Raw genomic sequence first — 17,706 nt, forward strand, 5'->3', positions numbered from 1 at the left:
TTTGGGCGGAGCACATACTGCGTGGCTTAGGATCCCTCCGACTTCTATTGCGTAGCGGTTAACGACACCCGAGGTTGATGACCGCCAGATAACGGCCCATCGCGCTTATCAGGCCATCTTGCGTGGCAGCGCCGGCTCGTTAAAGCGGCGCGGCTGTTTCGCGGCGCGCCGCGAACTTGACACCGCCGCCGGGCAGGCTGCGGTCGGGTCGCGGTCAGGTCGCGGTCGGGTCGCGGTCAGGTCGCGGCCCGGCGGCCGGCCCGGCGGCGGCGGCAGCGACAGCGGCAGTGTCGCCCGCCACCGGATGCCCACGTCACCGCCACCCCACCACGGCCATTGAACAACGCAGCCAAGGCCACGCTGAGTTTACACTGGAGCGAGCGTAGGCGGGGGCAGACCTGCGTACGCGGAGACCACGGAGATATGCGGCGTCGCGTCACCGTAAGAATAACAAGCGATGATGTGGCCGTGCAGGTCGGTGACAGCCAGATTTGTAAAGCTGCTGATGATCCAACCAGGCAAGACTTCGCAACACCAAATATGTCGGCACGGCCGTAAAAGTCGCGGCGTCGGTCATGGTGGAGTCATCTTGCACCTTGTCTGTAAATGCGCCCACCAGCCACACAGGCTAAAGACGCAGCCCTTCGGCCCACGAACCCGTCAGATCTGGCCCGACAAAGTCCAGCGGCTTTTGGCCGGGTGTAGGTAATTATCGCCGGGATTTTCGAGGGCCGAAGTTTTGTTTATGAAGCTTTGCAGTATCTATCTTCCTCGCCAGCAAAATATCACTGAGCAGAAAAATATCGAGTAAACGGGCAAATAAAACAGCAGATAAACAAACATTCACATTTGTCCCGGCGGGAGCTGTGATTGAGGATTGTAGCAGGCAAGGCATGAATCAAGAACCTTAGCCACAGGTGGTCACGCTAGCGCGCGCATGCGCAAAGTGGAACCCAGCATGAAGTATCACACTATCTAGTTTCCTTTAGCAGTGTTGACACTGCAGGGAATGTGCAAGGAGCAATCTTAAAATCAGCCATTTGGAGCGCTGAGGGTGATCAGGTGCGGGGCACAGTCAGTTTGGCTGTGCTTTTTTTGTATTTTTGTTTTGCAGACCGCAGTGTACTTTTCACCCCGATGACGTGGGAAAGGAAGACCCTTGATGTCGAAGCACTTGGTTCCAGTATCAGAGGGTCAGGCGACCTCGCCGGAGGTGAACAACTTTGCAATGTTAAGACCTCTGGTGAAGCTATAAGTCACGCACCGAGAATATGGACAGCGATATATTATAACGGACTGGCCCGTGACAGCTCCGACCTAATATTTCACACTACAGTCTGCAAGAGCGGCGTACTTGTGACAATTGAGGACGTGCAGAAAAACGTCCGACAATGCAGCACTGATTACGTGGTGCTGAATGGCAGCTCTATACTGAAACAACGTTAAACGGTCGGGCAATTAGGCACGGCGTTTTATTGAGGGCAGACATGCATCACTCAACTTCCACAGAACCCCACCCATGTCCAACACGATGTGCATTGCTGGCTCCCCAGCCATGTAGTGATGCATATTCCTCCGTCCTCCTCCGTCCTCCCCCGTCCTCGTCCTCCGTCCGTAGACACAGACCCCGGCACCAGTTTCGGAGGCCGTGCTAGTGCTGATTGCAAAGTTGGGGGAAAGCGGGTCCGCTTGTTGGACATGTACCTATCAGCCACACTTGCCATATGGTCATGGCATACTTGGCCTCTTCCTCTCTCGCTTTAACGTGAGGCCAGGTGAAAAGCAGGAATTAAATATCTTTGATTATAACTGAGCCGCCTCACCTGGGTACAATGTCCATAAATGCGCCCTGTTCAAGGGTTCGGCAAACCTGTGGTTAAAAATCAGGAAGACAAAAAAAAACACGAGAGATATCATCATTTCGTACAAAATAATTGCTCCCCGTGTCAACGCAACTGCTATCTATGTTCCATCCACCGTACACCCCCTCCCCCCCCCCCACACACACAGCAGTTTGTCGTTGGCGGACACATCACTTAATTCCTTTACTTAGTACCCAACAATCGTGCTGCATGCGTTTATTTGACGGCAATGCAATGCAGACTTCCTGGCATCATCAAAGATCCCCTGGACCCTTGGGAGTGTAACGGCGACTGCAAGGTAGTTATCAGGCTTCTACGGCAAACGCAAACAATGTGCGAGTGCGTCAAAGTTTGTTTGTCCTAATTTTGCAGTCAGCTCTAATCATACCACAATTTCAATTCAAAAGCTTTTAAATGTCGCTTCGTATTGGTCGTTTGGCAATCAAGCTGGGGAACACACACCGCTAAATGTGATGAGGCGGTGGACGAGGGCCAAACCGTATGCAAGCCTCCAGTCGCATGTTTTTTATGCATGCAGATATATTCTTTGGTCAACCAACTGCACACACAAGCGTGCACAAGGTGTATCCTCTCCAAAGCTTCAATACAGCATTCATCGATCGCATGTTTCATGCAAGCAAAAAGAAGCACAGACCCGCCTGCCCAATACCTTCATTTGCGGTACCGCATAGGCGGAAAGGCTATAAAATTGGTAGCACTTGGGCAGCAGCTTCGTTGAGTCCAACACTGAACACCGCATACACCGTCGCGTGGCCTACGTCGAGTCGCGCGATTGCACAGTTTTGTCCCAGTTGCCGTCCCAAAAATATTTTCACGGGACAAGTGAAAATGGAGGTGTACCGCCGCCATCAAAACTGAACATCGACTGACACAACCAACATCCACTTTAGTCGGTTTCGTTGCTATGTAAATGCCGTCAGGTATGCTACGAGCACGGGAATCCTGGCGATATCATTATTACCACCCCCTTGTTATCAGTAGGACTCGACGCTCGAGCAGGTTCTGTGACAAAGCATGTGAGGATCTTACAAGAAAGCTGAAGTCGGCCCGAGAAGGCACGTCGTGGATGTTAGACGAATGCATGATGAAGGATTTGGCGGGGGATTCCGGCAGATGGACCCAGAACATAAATCACCAAGGCAGCCCACCGTCGCAAAAACGACCCGCCCGAGCGATCCCCTTGTATCCCGGAGCACTTTTGCATCGCAGAACCGAGCTCTCCCGGACATCAGTGAAACCGGCGTCGGTCCGGCTCAGGCTAACGGCATGCCGGCGTGCATTATGGCTTTTCTTTCCAACACCATGTGCAATTAAAAGCCACGAATTCACACCCCAGAGAACTTGCACCATGAACGGCAGCAACTTCAGTGCAGCTGAACACAGCGACCACAATCAGAGCACGTGGTTCTTTAAGGATGCACAGCGCGTGGCGAAGCACCACGTTTTACAGGGCGCAGCGACTCCACCGGCCGTACTGGTGCCCAGCTGTCGCAGCTGCGGACCGGAGTCGAGCCCGGGGTTTCCCACGTCGAACGCGGATATTCCGCCGACTGCGCTACTACGCCGCACCGCCGACATCAATTAATAATGTTGTTGCATGGAGCGCAAACGATAGAGGACAACTGTTAACTCTAAGTGTTTAAGTCATATCGTACAGGATGGACGTCCAGTGACGGCGCGCGTATAGGCATTGTCATGCTCCAGCGCTATACTGCACCACGAAGGGCATACGCAGCGACCTCTGGTTGGCACTTGCATCACGCAGAGACCGGGAAGCCACATGGACTCCAGCCCCATCCGATGTCCCCTGGCTGTGCCCTAGCTCTCCCCGCCGAGACCGGAACACCACTCGGGAGCATTCTGGAGGCAGCAGACGTCCGCGGATGTCGTGCGGCCCTCCGCACTGAGCCAGAGGGGCCACGGCGGTTCCAGTGACCCACCACGTCGCCGGCGGAGCGCCGGCCCGGCGCCGGCCGCCAGCTGCACGTGTTTACCGGGCCGGGGCGGCGCGTCCCGGCCCCCGGGACCTGGCCCGGGGTAACAAGGTTGCATCGCTGTCCGGGTTCAGCGGCCACCGCGGCCGGATCGGCCAGCGGCGGGCCGAGGCGGCCAGCAGCAGGGAGACGCCACTGGCACCGGCCGTCCTGGCGAATTACACATGCAAATCGTTCGCTTCGTGACTGCGTGCAGTCGGGACGGTGGGCCCGTCTCCGGCCGGGTCAATGACCTTACCTCATCGGACGCCCGCCTCAGAGGCCGTCAGAGGTTGTGGAATGGCCGGTTTTTTGACGAAGAGGTATCGAAGTCCGTTCCACCGTCAGGTGGAACGGTTTATTCTAAACAGAGATTAAACGCTCGTTCCCCGCGGGCTAGTGTTATCCCCATTCTCTGCGCTCCAAGTCGAGCTGCTGGAATGACCTGCTATATGAACGGCTGTGTGCGTGCTATGCGGCGTGCAAGAGCTTCCTGGCACACTCGCTTGGGTATTATAGGTGAAGCTAGTGCGATGAATGAGTGGTTCCCTCAGCCCCAGCCTCAGGTGCAGCCCGCGCCATCTTCCCGGTAGCGGCGGCAGCCTGGCTCACCGAAGCGACCCCAGCCGGGTCCCGCGCGGCCCACCTGCCACCCACCTTGGATGAGTTCGATGTTGTCGCCGCGCTGGAACTGAATGCTCTCGCCGTCAACGATGTGCAGAAGGACGACGTGCGGACTGGCGGCGCCCTGCGGCGGCGACGCAGAGCCCTGCGAGTGCGGCGACGGCGTGTAGCGCGCCAGGCCGTCGGCGGCCGGCAGCGCGCCGGCGAGCAACGGCAGCGGCGGCGGCGGCTCACCGGCCGCGTGCAGGCGGCACTCGCCGTTCAGCGGCGCGGCGGCCGGCGGCGCCGGCTCGGCCGCGTCGCCAGCCGCGTCAGCATCCGGCGTCGCCTGCTGCGGCCTCACCATCAGACACCCGCTGGATGGCTCAAGTATGCCCTGTTGAATAAATGGAGCATGGTTACATGGTGCTCATGGCGGCAAGTGTGTCACACATATCACTTAAGGATGAATGTGCTCCATTTCCAGTTTGACATTGTGATAAAGCACAATATTGTTTTGTAGTTTTCTCACCAGAATGCTCTATCCAAAAAGACAAATGCAGATAACCAAATTCTGCAAAAATTAAGTGTTATCACAATGCTGAAATGAAAGCAATGTTTACAAAAATATGATGCATTTCCACATTTGGGCCCTCTTGGACAAGAGCACATCTAAATAAAAGTAGCAAATCATGTCCAATACATTGCATGCCAATGACAGATGCATCTAAGACTATCAGATGCAAAAATATATTAATAAGGTAATTGCAAGACAATATAAATGGAGAAAGTGAGCATTCATGCATAAATAATAGTTTCAAACAGGGCAAGCATGAACTTTGTTGCTACTTGGCAGCATAACCAATCACTCCCATCCATGTTTCGCACCTATTGAAACCTTGCAAACAGTACTATACATTAGGTACCCAGCTAAGATGCATGGTATTTTTATGCAGACTGTGAAAATATCTAGAAAGAATAAGCTTTTTCATTAAGCAAACTGCTAAAAGTATCCTAAAGGCAGGTCTTGCAGTTAAACCCTCGGTCAAACATTTGGCCTTTACTCACGAGTTAATCCAATAGCAAAATGTTATACATATTGCAGATTATGCGAGCTGCTGGGTGATGTGCATTACACTGTATCATCACCATAAAATTTTATCTTGAACAAAGTATGTATATGCTGATGAACACTAGGCATGCAATTTCTTGTCATAAACACTATATGTATATTTGAATGTTCAACTGAGGGCACCTACCAGCTGCACTTTGAGGAGCATACTGTTTATATTTAAAACCCTGCATGCCAACACAAAAAGCAAGTGTGTGCATTCACCCTTCTACCATACCATTAAGGGGCAAATATAACCATATTGGTCTGAGAGGCAGCCAACATTTGGCGATGACCCCACCAATATGGTTGCGAATGCCTTGGCCGGTAACGCAATTTTCTTCAGTTCTGAGCCATTTTTCAATGAATCACAGACCTAGCAACGCGCTACATTCATAATCGTACTCGTGTTTGCGCATAACGAGCATCGGGTCTCGGGCCCAGATGGGAAAATATCTTCTTAAACTCTTGTTTACTGAGCTCTACTTGTTTCAACTCCGATCATGCCGAACAGATGGTAGTTAATACATCTACGGCATGCACCGCAATATTACCTCTTAAAATCTTCACAAAATACGTTCTCCGGGACAGAACTGTCCGTCATAAACGACACTGTACAGGTCAAACCGCACGCACCCGCACTCTCCCCATGCGAATGCCAAACAAGCTCGCGTTAGAGATGTTCAGGTCAATAACACACATTGCCGCAGGTTTGGTACTTGCCACATAGCAAGTACAAATATAGGTTTGGGCATAATATGAAAATAGCATTATGCTGTGCACACTACGTTTTCTAATGAATTCATCGAAAACTTGGATGTAAGATAATTTGAGGCCAGTTACCTACCAAAAATGCCAAAACGCATCGCCGGTAGTGTGGCACAGGAGACAAGTACTTGTATCGAGATGCAAAGTATCTGAGTTATTTGACGTGTCGTTAACACGAAGATAGCTTGTTGTTTCCGTAAAATGATTAAATTAATAGTAGCGGCTGGTTCAGTTGTGCCTGCACGGTCGTCTCACTCCTTGGTTGTTTTAGAAGCACAGAGAAAACGGCATGCATAGACACTGGTCACCAGCCCGTCACATTGAACTGCGCGGATGCTGTGCTTTGGTGGCAGATTTGTCGCTTGGAACACCAACGTTAGACTCTTCGCATTTTATAAGAAGGCGTAAACGGCCCTGATCTGATAAAATGTTCTCGGCATGGGCGTAATAAGTCACTTTGGGGTGCAGGGTACCAGTAACGCGGGTAGGGGGCGCAGGGGATATGTGCTCCCCCGCCCCCCTTGGAACCTACGACTAAGAACCAAATTTGAGGGCCCGAAGGGCCCGAACAGCCACCCGGAGGTCTCATTCAGCGTACCAGCCAATGTCTGCCAGAGGGCCCTCTTTCCAATGCCAGACCAGAGGGTCTTGCGCGCTGATCAGGGGCCCACTGAGTCGATAAGGGCCTATATTTTGTTCAGACACCGTCAGTAACGCACAGTCGGCTCCGTGGCGGCATGGACCTGAGGACCCATTTCCCAAGCAGGGGCAAAGCCGGAGCCAGCGGTTTATATTGCTCTGGTCCCCACAGGGCCTACCAGGAGCCCTGTGTTGTCAAGGGGCCTTAGTCGGTCGGAAGCAGTGTTTGAGAAGGCCCGAAGAGTCAATGGGACCCGATCTGGGATCCGACGAGCAAGGGCCCGATTGGAGGGTATGGGGGCATAAAGGGGTGGTTAGAGTCTTATTCGGGGGGCCCGACCTGCGAAGAATGGCCCTCGAATAACGGTCAGAGGGCCCTTTGCGTCAATCGGGGACCCCCCCGAGTTGATATGGGTCTACATGTCGGTCAGGTACCAACGTACCACATAGCAGACCCCGTGTCGATATGGGCCTGAGGACCCACCTCCCATGGCGGCAAGTGGCCCCGAATCGGAGCGGTATTTGAGGGGGTCCGAAGAGGGGCCGAAGGGTCTCGAGAGACCAAAGATCAAGGGTCCGATGGGATGGCTGAAGGTTCCGAACGGTTGGCTATAGCCTACATTAAGAACCCCCACCCATGGGGCCATGATCTCAAAGGTCGATAAGATGATCTCTTCTTTTCTGGTGACCTCTTGATCATCTCGTGGGGGCCCCTGATACAGATCGTTCCTTTATTTCGGCCAGAGATCACCAACAACAAACAGTCGGTTCCGTGTTGGTCTGAGTTCTGAGAGTCATTTCTCAAGCAGGGACAAAACCGGGCCCGTGATTTACACTGGTCGTGCTCCTGTATCGTTCTGGGGCCCATATTGTCTTACAGGGCATTCTGTGTCAACAAGAAGCCTCGATTCGGTCAGGGAAGGATTCGCTCAACAGGGACTGGGACGGGAGCTCGAATGGCAGAGGGTCTCTTGCTTCGGTAAGGGCCCTCTGACAATGGAAGGGAACATAAGAACTTGTGATGAGCACTCACATTCCGGTAAAAAAGAGCATTGTGCCAGTCAGGGGCCCCAGTAACGAACGGTGGGCCCTCCAACCCTATTCCAGCATGGGTCCGTTAAACCCAACGGGATTCTATGCGCCAATTATTTGACCGCCTACGGCGAGTAGAGATGTTGTTGCATGAGTGAGGGTTCATGCTTCGATCCAGGATCAAACGGACGGGTCAGAAGGCCTGCCGCGTCAGGAAGGGAACCAATGTGATATGATATATCCCTATAAGGACCCCCCGATCGGCCAGGGGATGCCGCCCCATGTCTTCTGAATGACGACCGAAAAACACACCGCGGTGGGACAGAATGGTCCTCCAGCGCCTGACCGGGAGCAGTAATGTGTCCCGTAATGTTGTAGTCAAGAGGCCCCTTTACTGGAAATATAGGCGTTTCATAAGCGTTGAATGGAGTGGATCAGAATGGGTTCTAAACGCAGAAGACCATCTCATGTTTCACTGAGAACGTTCATTATTTTGCAGAATCGACCAGGAAAAAATGTCATCAAAAGGTTTAAGCTTGCGTGTCGGGTGTCGATAGTGTAGTGGTTACCGCGCCTGCGCTATCCACTGCGCGTTTGGGAAACTACAGGAGCGGAGTTCGATTCCCCGCGATGACCGCCCTTCCCCCCCCCCCCCCCCCCCCCCAGGGTGAGAGGCTGACGACGCTACATAGACCCAGCCAGGGGCGGATCCAGAGGGGGGCACGGGGCCATGCCCCTGGATCTCGAAGGGCCCATAGGCTCCGAAGGGGCCTATAGCCGGCCGAACAAGTCCATTTTTTTAAACACAAAACGCAACAAAATTGGACGTCTTTGGACTTTTAAGCAACCAAGAATAGTCGCAAGCAAAGGTGAAGGGTCCACGAGTAGACAAAAACTCTTCAATGATTGAGGAGTTGTTATTTAGAAATTTCAGACCTCATTGTACTGTTTCCGAAGGACCCATATGCCTTCTTGCAAGATTATTCCGATCATTAAGGAGCATTCCACATTGCCTTTGATTTTTACATTGCTCGGAGGGCCCTGTGCTGCTCCTGGGCTCTTCCTACTAGTGTGCCGAGACGCCCCTATCAATCAGGGCATTCCAAAGATTCTTTCCATTGGCCAGAAAGGCTCTGTATGCTATAGCCGGGCTCCCATATGTTAACCTGCCGGAGTATTCTCGGTTGCTCAGGGGCCCTCTGCGTTGGTCTCGGTTAGCCTAGCGACACATTCGCGATATGTTTATGAGCTCTCTTTATTAGTCGAGGGCGCTTCCAATTCTCTGTCACTTGTTTAGGGCCCTACGCTCTTGTCGGGGCTCATCTGTTAACCTGCTAGGGCATACTCGGTCGTTTGAGGCCCTTCAAGTAGGGTCATGTGTACTTTTTATTTGAATGGATGACCCTACATGCTTGTTGGGGCCCCTTCTGTTAACTTACTCGGACACACTGGATGGTTTGAGGCTCTGCACATTGGTATTTTAATGTAGGGCCCTACACCCCTGTCGGGGGCCATCTGATAGCTTGCTAGGATACACTTGATCTTTCGAGGGCCCTCCACACTGGGCATTGAGTACTTCTGATGTGGATGGGGGCCCTACGTTCTTGTGGAGGGCCTGTCTGATAACCTGCTCGGACACGTTCGATCGTTCGGGGGCCGTCTACATTTCGTCTTGGGTACTCCCTATTTAAATTGAGGGTCCTACGCACTTGTCGCGGGCCCCCTCCGTTCGCCTCCTCGGCGACACTAGACTGTTCGGGGGCCCTGCACATTGGCTGTTGGTGTTTGAATTTAGGGTTCGGCGCTCCTATCGGGGCCACATGATAACCTGCTTGGGTGCACTCCATCTTTCAGCGGCCCTCCGTACTGGGCACTTCTTATTTGAATGGAGGGCCATATGCTATTGTCGGTACCCCTTTTGATAACCTGCCAGGGCACATTCGATCGTTCAGGGGTATTTACATCGGATCTCGGGTGCTTCCTACTTGAATAAAGGATATGACGCTCTACGCTCACTACGCTCTCGAAATCGGCCCTATATGTCAGCCTCTTCAGGCACGCTCGATCTTCCCGGGCCCTTTAGGTTGTGTCTTGGGTACTTCTTATTTGAATCGATGGCCCTTTGTTCTTGGCGGGCCTCACCTATTAAGCTGCTCGGGCCGGTGGCAGATAAGGAGGTGGGTTGGGGGGAGGCACAGGACCATGCCCCCGCGGACCATGCCGAGGGACCCACAGGCTCCGAAGGGGCTTACAACCGGCCAAAAGACGCAGTTAAAAAAAATAGACGTCTTTGGGTCTACGGACGGCTATGAATGGTTGCCAGTGAAGGCGAAGAGTTCATTCAGCAGACAAAGCCAAGTCTTCGCTGATTGAGGTGTTGATTGGGGGAAAATTTTGGGACTCATTCCGTTGTCCAGAGGCCTTACGCTGCTGCCGGGGCCCTCTATGTTCACATGCCGGGTCAATCTGATCGCTAAGGAGCCTTCCACGTTGCTCTTGATTTCTCTGCATTTTCTCGTAGGGCCCAACGCTGGTCTTGGGACACTATCTGCTTCCATGCCTGGACACTCTCGATCGATCAGGTTTTCCTCCACGCATTATTCCCGTTCTCTCGACAGGCTCTTATAACCTTTTCCGGGGTTTCATACGCCAGGGTATACTCAGTTGCTCAGGGGCCCTTCATGTTAGTCTCGGGTTCTTTCCACTTGCTCGGAGGGCTTTGTGCTGTTACTGGAGCTTGTATAAGGTAAGGCACCGAGGCAATCGATGCTCTGGGGCCCTCTGCTTCGATTGAGGGCTCTGTCCCTTTGATCTCATTTGCGGTGGACTCTTCACTCCTGTCGGGGTTATTTCTGTTAGCCTGCCCGGTCACTTGATCGCAGGGGGGTATAAACTCATGGTATTGGGTATTTCCCCTTTGCTCATAGGGTCCTGCGGTCTGGCCGGGGCCTCGTATGTCAACCTGCCAGGGCACTACCTATCATTTAGGGGCCCACTATGTCGGTCTTGGATTTTTTTCGCTTGCTCTGAGGCCCCTAACATGTTGACGGGAGCCCCTTTGCCGGCCTTCCGCGACAACCATGATGCCTTAGGTTCCGTCCCTATTGGCATTGGTGCCTTATCCTTAGAGGAGCAGTTAGATATGCACCGATACATTTTTTCGCGCAGTAGTCGAAAGAAATTTTACGTGCCGCCGATGTGGTATGTGTCACTTCCCTCGGCTAATGAGCGTGTGACGTTTAATGTACTTGTGCATCATGCTTTTAGCATATTTTGATTCTAGGATATGGTGCTCCTGTGTAATGCAGGACAAATTCTGCATTAGTCATCTGTCATCAGCTGGTTACACCGTCCAGCCGGCTAGCCGTGAATAAGCTTGAAATTAAGTCCGTTCTTGGTTTTGATGGTACTTAGCAGCCAACGTGAGTTTTTTTTGTCCGTTTTTTTTTTGGAGCATTTGTCCTCAAAATTACAGGATCTAACATGAGAAAATGAGCGTGTTTCATGTATGTGCATACGTAGTACGCCTAGCTTTATAGGGTTGCGCATGGTAAGTTGAGTCTGCGTATTTTCTATATATATATATATATATATATATATATATATATATATATATATATATATATGGCGTTGGCCATTAAAGTAACGTAGTGACCTGAAATTCTGGGTCAGACGGGCGCAACAATGACCGGTATAAAATTATACTTCCGAATGTCTTTCGAAATTAACTTGTTCATTGCCAAGGCTGCCCTGGGCGATTTTTTTCAAATTTGAGGCTGTCCTCCGGACAGATTGACAATTACAGCAACACGGAAAACAGAGATTTTATCTTTCTTTGCCAGTTCCACAACCAGATTCCAGCACCACTTCGCGGTGCTCTAAATATCAATACGTTATTATCATTTATCTTTAAACCGCACAGGTGAAAAATACGCACGGAATATCTCTAGATGCACGGTTTGGTGTCAAAAACGTTCAAAGATACCTCTTTCAGATGCGTCACCACTTTCGCCCACCTGTTGACCACGGCCTGTTAACCACTCGGTGGACGCCGCCCGGCCTTAGGAGACTGCAACGCCTGATGTCGACGTTTTGTTACTAAGATATGCGAGCATGCGTGCTCAAAGCTACGTTACATAATTTGCGTCACTTACCAGCTCTGACTGAATATTGGACATATCCAGACAAACATGGCTTGGCCATGTTAACACTAATTGTTGACCCATTTTGATTTATAATGTACGTTTACGGAATCCTTGTTATTTCTGTACAACTTACATAAAAACTCTGACAAAGCTTCTGAGCTCTGTCGGTTTAAAAAACTTCACTAGATCATTTCAAAATGAAGAGTACCGGTAATTCATTCCACGCGACTCATTTAACGCGCGATTTTGTCGGTTTCTTTACTGTACACTTAAGGACAGACTTGATCTTGCAGTAGCGTGTAGCCAATGTTCCAGTTAAATAATGCAAAAGCGTGTGATACATATATATATATATATATATATATATATATATATATATATATATATATATATATATATATATGTGTGTGTGTGTGTGTGTATATATATAAACATGCTCTCAATAATAAATGAGCTATATCCGGCGATTTCCTGGGGGCTTTTGTACTATTATGGGGCTATTTGTCAGCCCTGAGCCCCCCCCCCCTTGTCAAGCCTTTGGCTGCACCCCTGCAGTGTAGCGTGTTTCCCCAATTTTGCCAAAAGGAGGTTTTATCCCCCCCAAACTTGTCTGCACAATTGAAGTAACCGGTTTGTGCCTGGTGATGGCTGGTGCCGGAGGCGTGTCACCTGGCATCTGCAGCGTTATATAAAGGAATAATGCGTGAGCGCGGTGGGATCGTTTGGACGGCAGGTTGAAAGAACGATCGCGTGGCGAATAAATGGCCAACACCGGCACGAGTCAGTTTATTACACGCCCCAGCAGAAAACAACAACCATCACTCACCCCTCTGCAAAGTTCGCGATCACTCTGCGACGCTGCAGTGAGATGTTTCCGGACTTCTGTGGTTGAGTTGGTGCGAGAGAACTGATGGAAGTTGGCATTGCAATCATCGGATCCAACCTGCCTCGCAACCGATAGTCGACGATAATTGCATCCGCATCCCGGGGGGTATCGTGCACGACATGAACAAAAAACCACTGAATGCAATCCGGGTAAGAACTTGAGGCAAGGGTTGGTCTGATCGTCCAGTCGGAGCAAAACCGCGAATATCGTCCATATCAGGTCAGTGGGTTCCATCTTAGATTGTTTTCGCTTCATGTACTTAGGCTGGCTGGTGACGGAGGCGAGTCACCTGGCAATTGCAGTGTTATGTGCAGGAATAATCGGTATATATCATAATGATCGAAGATAATATAAAATATAACATAATGCATAATATAATACGTAAATATAACATAATCATCGAATACCTTCATTGCGGTGACGTCATTCACGGTGTAATTCAGCGCTCATTCAGAATAAAAACTTTGCGCATTCACATTTATTCGCCGCCTGTGGAATGAAACAATTTGAGAGAAAGAGCTCAGATCTCCGCAGACCTGTAGCACTAAATACTAACTAGCCAAGTATGATCGCATCATGACATCCACACCTCGAAGAACACAGGCTCGCCATTACCATGTTAATCGTGCCGCGAATATTCCACCGAGCAGAACAACCTGATAGCGGTAATCACGTCGATCACGAACAGCCAATCCATCAATAGAAGTCGCCGCGACCCCTCCTGGGCCCCCCGACCTCGGCCGCGGCCGCCGCCACGCCACCCACCCCGCTCCTCTTCTCGGAAGTTGCCACCCCTACCGCGGAAACCGCCGCCGCCCCTGCCGCCGCCCCAGCCGCCCTCCTCCTGATCCTCGCCCCCTCCAGCCGCCGCCGCCCCTGCCGCCGCGCCAGCCCTCATCCTGAGGAGCTCCTCCGCCGCGGCCGCCTCCCGCACCCCTCCAGCCCTCCTCGCGCGGCGGCATTCCACCGCGTCCGCCGCCGCCGCCGCGCCAGTCATCCTGCTGCTCCCCTCCGTCGCGTGCACCGCCGCCGCGCCAGCCGTCTCGACCGCCGCGCCACTCGCCCGCCGGCGGTCCGCCGGCCGGCAGCGGCGGCGGCCGGTCCAGCAGTGGTTCGTCGCGCTTCCCGTCCAGCTCGCGGGGCCCGCGGTCACCGCCGCCGAAGCCTCCGCGCTCACCGCCGCCGAAGCCCTCCGCGCTCCCCACCGCCGAAGCCTCCACGCTCACCGTCGCGGAAGCCTCCGCGCTCACCGCCGCCGAAACCTCCGCGCTCACCGCCGCCGAAGCCTCCCCGTTCACCGCCGCCAAAGCCTCCGCGCTTTTCACCGCCGAAACCTCCTCTCTCACTGCTACCAAACCCTCCACGCTCACCGCCACCGAACCCGCTGCGGTCGCCTCTGAACCCGCCGCGCTCACCGCCTCTGAACCCGCCGCGCTCGCCGCCCCTAAAACTGCCGCGATCGCTGCCCCTGAAGCCGCCCCTGCCGCGTCCGCGGAAGCCGGCGTCGGCCGGCGGGTTGCCGTCGGGCCTGACGCCGTCCGGACCTGGCCGCTGCCCCTCCTGGAAGCCGTTGGGCTCGGCCGGCGGACCGAGCTCCGTCTTGTCCCGTCCACGCTCCCAGTCCCGTCCGCCGCCGCCGCCTGGCCGGCCGGCCGGCCCCTCCAGGTCGCGTCGGCCGCCGCGGCCGCCGCGGAAGCCGCGCGCGCCGTCGGCGCCGCCGCCTGGCCGCAGTTCGACGTCGCGTGCGCGCTGCTCGTCCTCCGGCTTGCGGTCGTCGCTGGCGGCGTCCCTGACGCCGCCCCTGACGCCGCGCAAGATAACAGTGTTAGTACAGGAGCCGGTTGTCCTTCGCGTGCACGATTTTCAACACACGCACAACACACACACACACCACGTGATTGGCGCACACACACACACATCATCCAAAGGTTATCATCTGCATGCACACGGGAAGAAAATAAGATACGCTTGACATGGACAGGGCGCGCCAACGGCGTGAAAAAACAATCGGCAAATCTTAAAATGTTGAAGAAAGGGGTCATATTTTTCCATGGTGGATCCATGACGTAGCAGCTAATACAGTATTGATACAACGCGTAAGTAAATTCCCTTCGCCGAGAAAGAAGCCTGCGTACGCGAACCGGATAGGATGCCAACAGAGCAACCCACGTGGCGGGAATGGTCCGCCCACTCACCTGTCCTGCCAGCGCCCTTTGCCCCTTCCAGCCGTCCTCCGCGGCCTTGTCGCCAGGCTTTCTCGTCCTTCCAGTCCTCCCTGTCGCGCTCTCTCCACGCACCTCTGCCCCGGCCTCGCCAGCCGCCCCGGCCGCGAAAGCCGGCTGCAACACGGGGCGCAACAGCTGTCACCGCCGCTACCACCTCAAAAGGGCTGACGTCGCCGCCGCTACCACCTCAAAAGGGCAGCCACCACAGCCGGCACAGCCCGCCGCTGGAGCCGCAGCCTTCAGAACCAGAGAGGCACAAAAGCTAGCGCGGCCGCCGCAACACGCTGCAGTGCAGGGGTACATGAGCTCCACTGCTGCAGCAGCTCGCTGCGCTATAGCGACTGATGCTGCCACCACAACGCTGAACCACGACAACACACCCACCCGGGCAGCCAGAGACCATCACACAAAATGAAAGCAATGTATTTAATATTTTTGGGGGTTAAAGGCAGCCACGTAAAGTTGTGAATCGCTAGCAGAAGTCCACCGGCTATGCGTTACAGGATGTTTAGTATGTCTCTTGGCTTCATCTACCTTGGATATGCTTCCCGACGGATCTTGCGATTCCGATAGCTTGACCATTTATAAAGAATGATCGAGGCGAGGTATTCGTAGCAGGATAAGAAATATGTTTAGACTATCGCCCTCGTCTAGGTGTAAGTATTTACACAACGTTTCGGCCAGTTTATTTCCTGGCCGTCGTCCAGAGTCATTGAGCCCCAAGAAACACTGGATGCGGTTCAGCTTTCAGTTATCTAAGCAGCACATCCGTATTCCCCCCCCCCCCCCCCTTGGAATTGCTTGAATTCACAGTAGGGGTCCTCTGACTACGAGCACAAGGGTTACCACCGAGCTGTGAGCTGCTTTCCTGTTGTTCCAGGTTAGCTAGCTGCTCTCCTGTTATTCCCGGTTGGCTCGGTGTTAGAGCGCTCAACTTTGTAATCAGAAGAAACCAGTTTGAATACCAGCATATCCAAAGAGAACTTCTGGTTTTGATGCGTGCATGGCTTAACACGCGCGCAGGCGACGGCCAACTTGCCCCTTCCCCGAAGGTTTTTGAGGAATGGTTTCCGCGCGGCGCAGCGTACGAACGTAGCCGAGCAGTTTGGTATGAACAATTTAGATTATCTTGTAAGGGTCGCTAACCCACGGCGGGTCAAGGTAAGGCCATGGATTAAGCAAATATAATTTCTATCGTTATCTATCTTATTCTATCTAAATATCGGTCAATCTGATGCAACAACGAAGTGTTAGACGGATCCATACATTTCCGAGGATAGTTTCTTAGGCAGCACAACAATTGATTGAACGAAGTCCATTAACCTAGGGTCACGCGCGGACGTCAGACCAGGGTCAAAACCAACCTGTTTTATTACTGTAAAGCTCGCTATATCGAGCAGTTTGTGATGCTTCTTTAAATCTATTGATTACAGGAACTGTATTACGCATCTCCATCGACCACCTACACGTCAGAATAGGTCACTGACCTGAAAAGGCCCAGGTCAGCATTTATTTTTGGGGTACCTTCATCTTTGACGCTTATTCGAATGCAAAGCTTAAAGCAGTTTTGGATAATTTTGGTCACCGTGACCTTCTAAAGGTCAAACAAGGCCGCTGACTTTAAATGAGCACCAGTGGCCTTTTGATAAGAAACACGTTTCCAGGTCCTGGGGAACTCTGAATGCAAACCTGGAGTTTGACCTTGTTTGACCCTATCTAACCCGAAGGTCTTGATCTGAGCCTCAAATTTTGCCACAAGTGAGTTCACGTACAGGCCAATACACACTGTGAATTTGGTGCCTCCAGCTTTCTTAGTTTCTACGATCTCAGGGGGCCTAATTGACCCCCCTACCCAAGCGAAGGGCATTCAACGGGCCACCCGGGCGCGTTTTAAACCAGAACAGCATGCAGTACTTTCTCAAGACGTCCAAAACGCCGCGTGGATGCGCACAATGGGGGGGGGGGGGGGATAATCCGAGCAAATAGACTATCCATAACGCTGGCCACATCTAAATTTTATTTTTCTAGCGGGTGCCCGCCATCACCACGCGCCGCAGTACATACTCAGGTACGATGTGCTCGTCCAGTGAACGCCAGGTCATTGGACCGGCACGGTACGCTGCAGCAATGGTGAAGGAGAAACAGGAAACGAACCTTGCTGATCGCATGACAAAGCGACACAATTATGCAACAGTTTATTAGAGCGGTACACTGGTGCAATCAAGTACCAATTAACACTCGTGCCCCATCATTAATTCCGTACTACAATGGCGTATGCCACTAGAAGTGCTAGTCTTGGCGCCACTTCAAAGCTTTTATCGCCATGGGGGAGGACGAAAGCACTGCAAGACACGACGTCGTGGTTGCTCCAGTCCTCACCAACCTCCGCCGTGGACACCAGTTTCGGAACCACCAATGAAATAATGGTATGATCTGGTGCA

At 52.7% G+C, this 17,706-nt stretch overlaps 1 protein-coding gene across 1 annotated transcript in view; it reads right to left on the reverse strand.

Annotated features, from left to right (window-relative positions):
* Positions 1–15,597: 15,597 nt before the first annotated feature.
* The window catches only part of LOC119097233 (methylcrotonoyl-CoA carboxylase subunit alpha, mitochondrial-like), a 7,264-nt gene continuing 5,155 nt past the window's right edge, over positions 15,598–17,706 (reverse strand). The window contains exon 7 of the mRNA XM_037220286.1: positions 15,598–15,612. Coding sequence (XP_037076181.1) covers positions 15,598–15,612 — 15 coding nt within the window. The remainder of the gene's footprint in view (positions 15,613–17,706) is intronic.

This window comes from Pollicipes pollicipes, unplaced genomic scaffold, assembly GCF_011947565.3.
Source record: "Pollicipes pollicipes isolate AB1234 unplaced genomic scaffold, Ppol_2.1 Scaffold_4295;HRSCAF=5057_pilon_pilon_pilon, whole genome shotgun sequence".
NCBI classification, from domain to species: domain Eukaryota; kingdom Metazoa; phylum Arthropoda; class Thecostraca; order Pollicipedomorpha; family Pollicipedidae; genus Pollicipes; species Pollicipes pollicipes.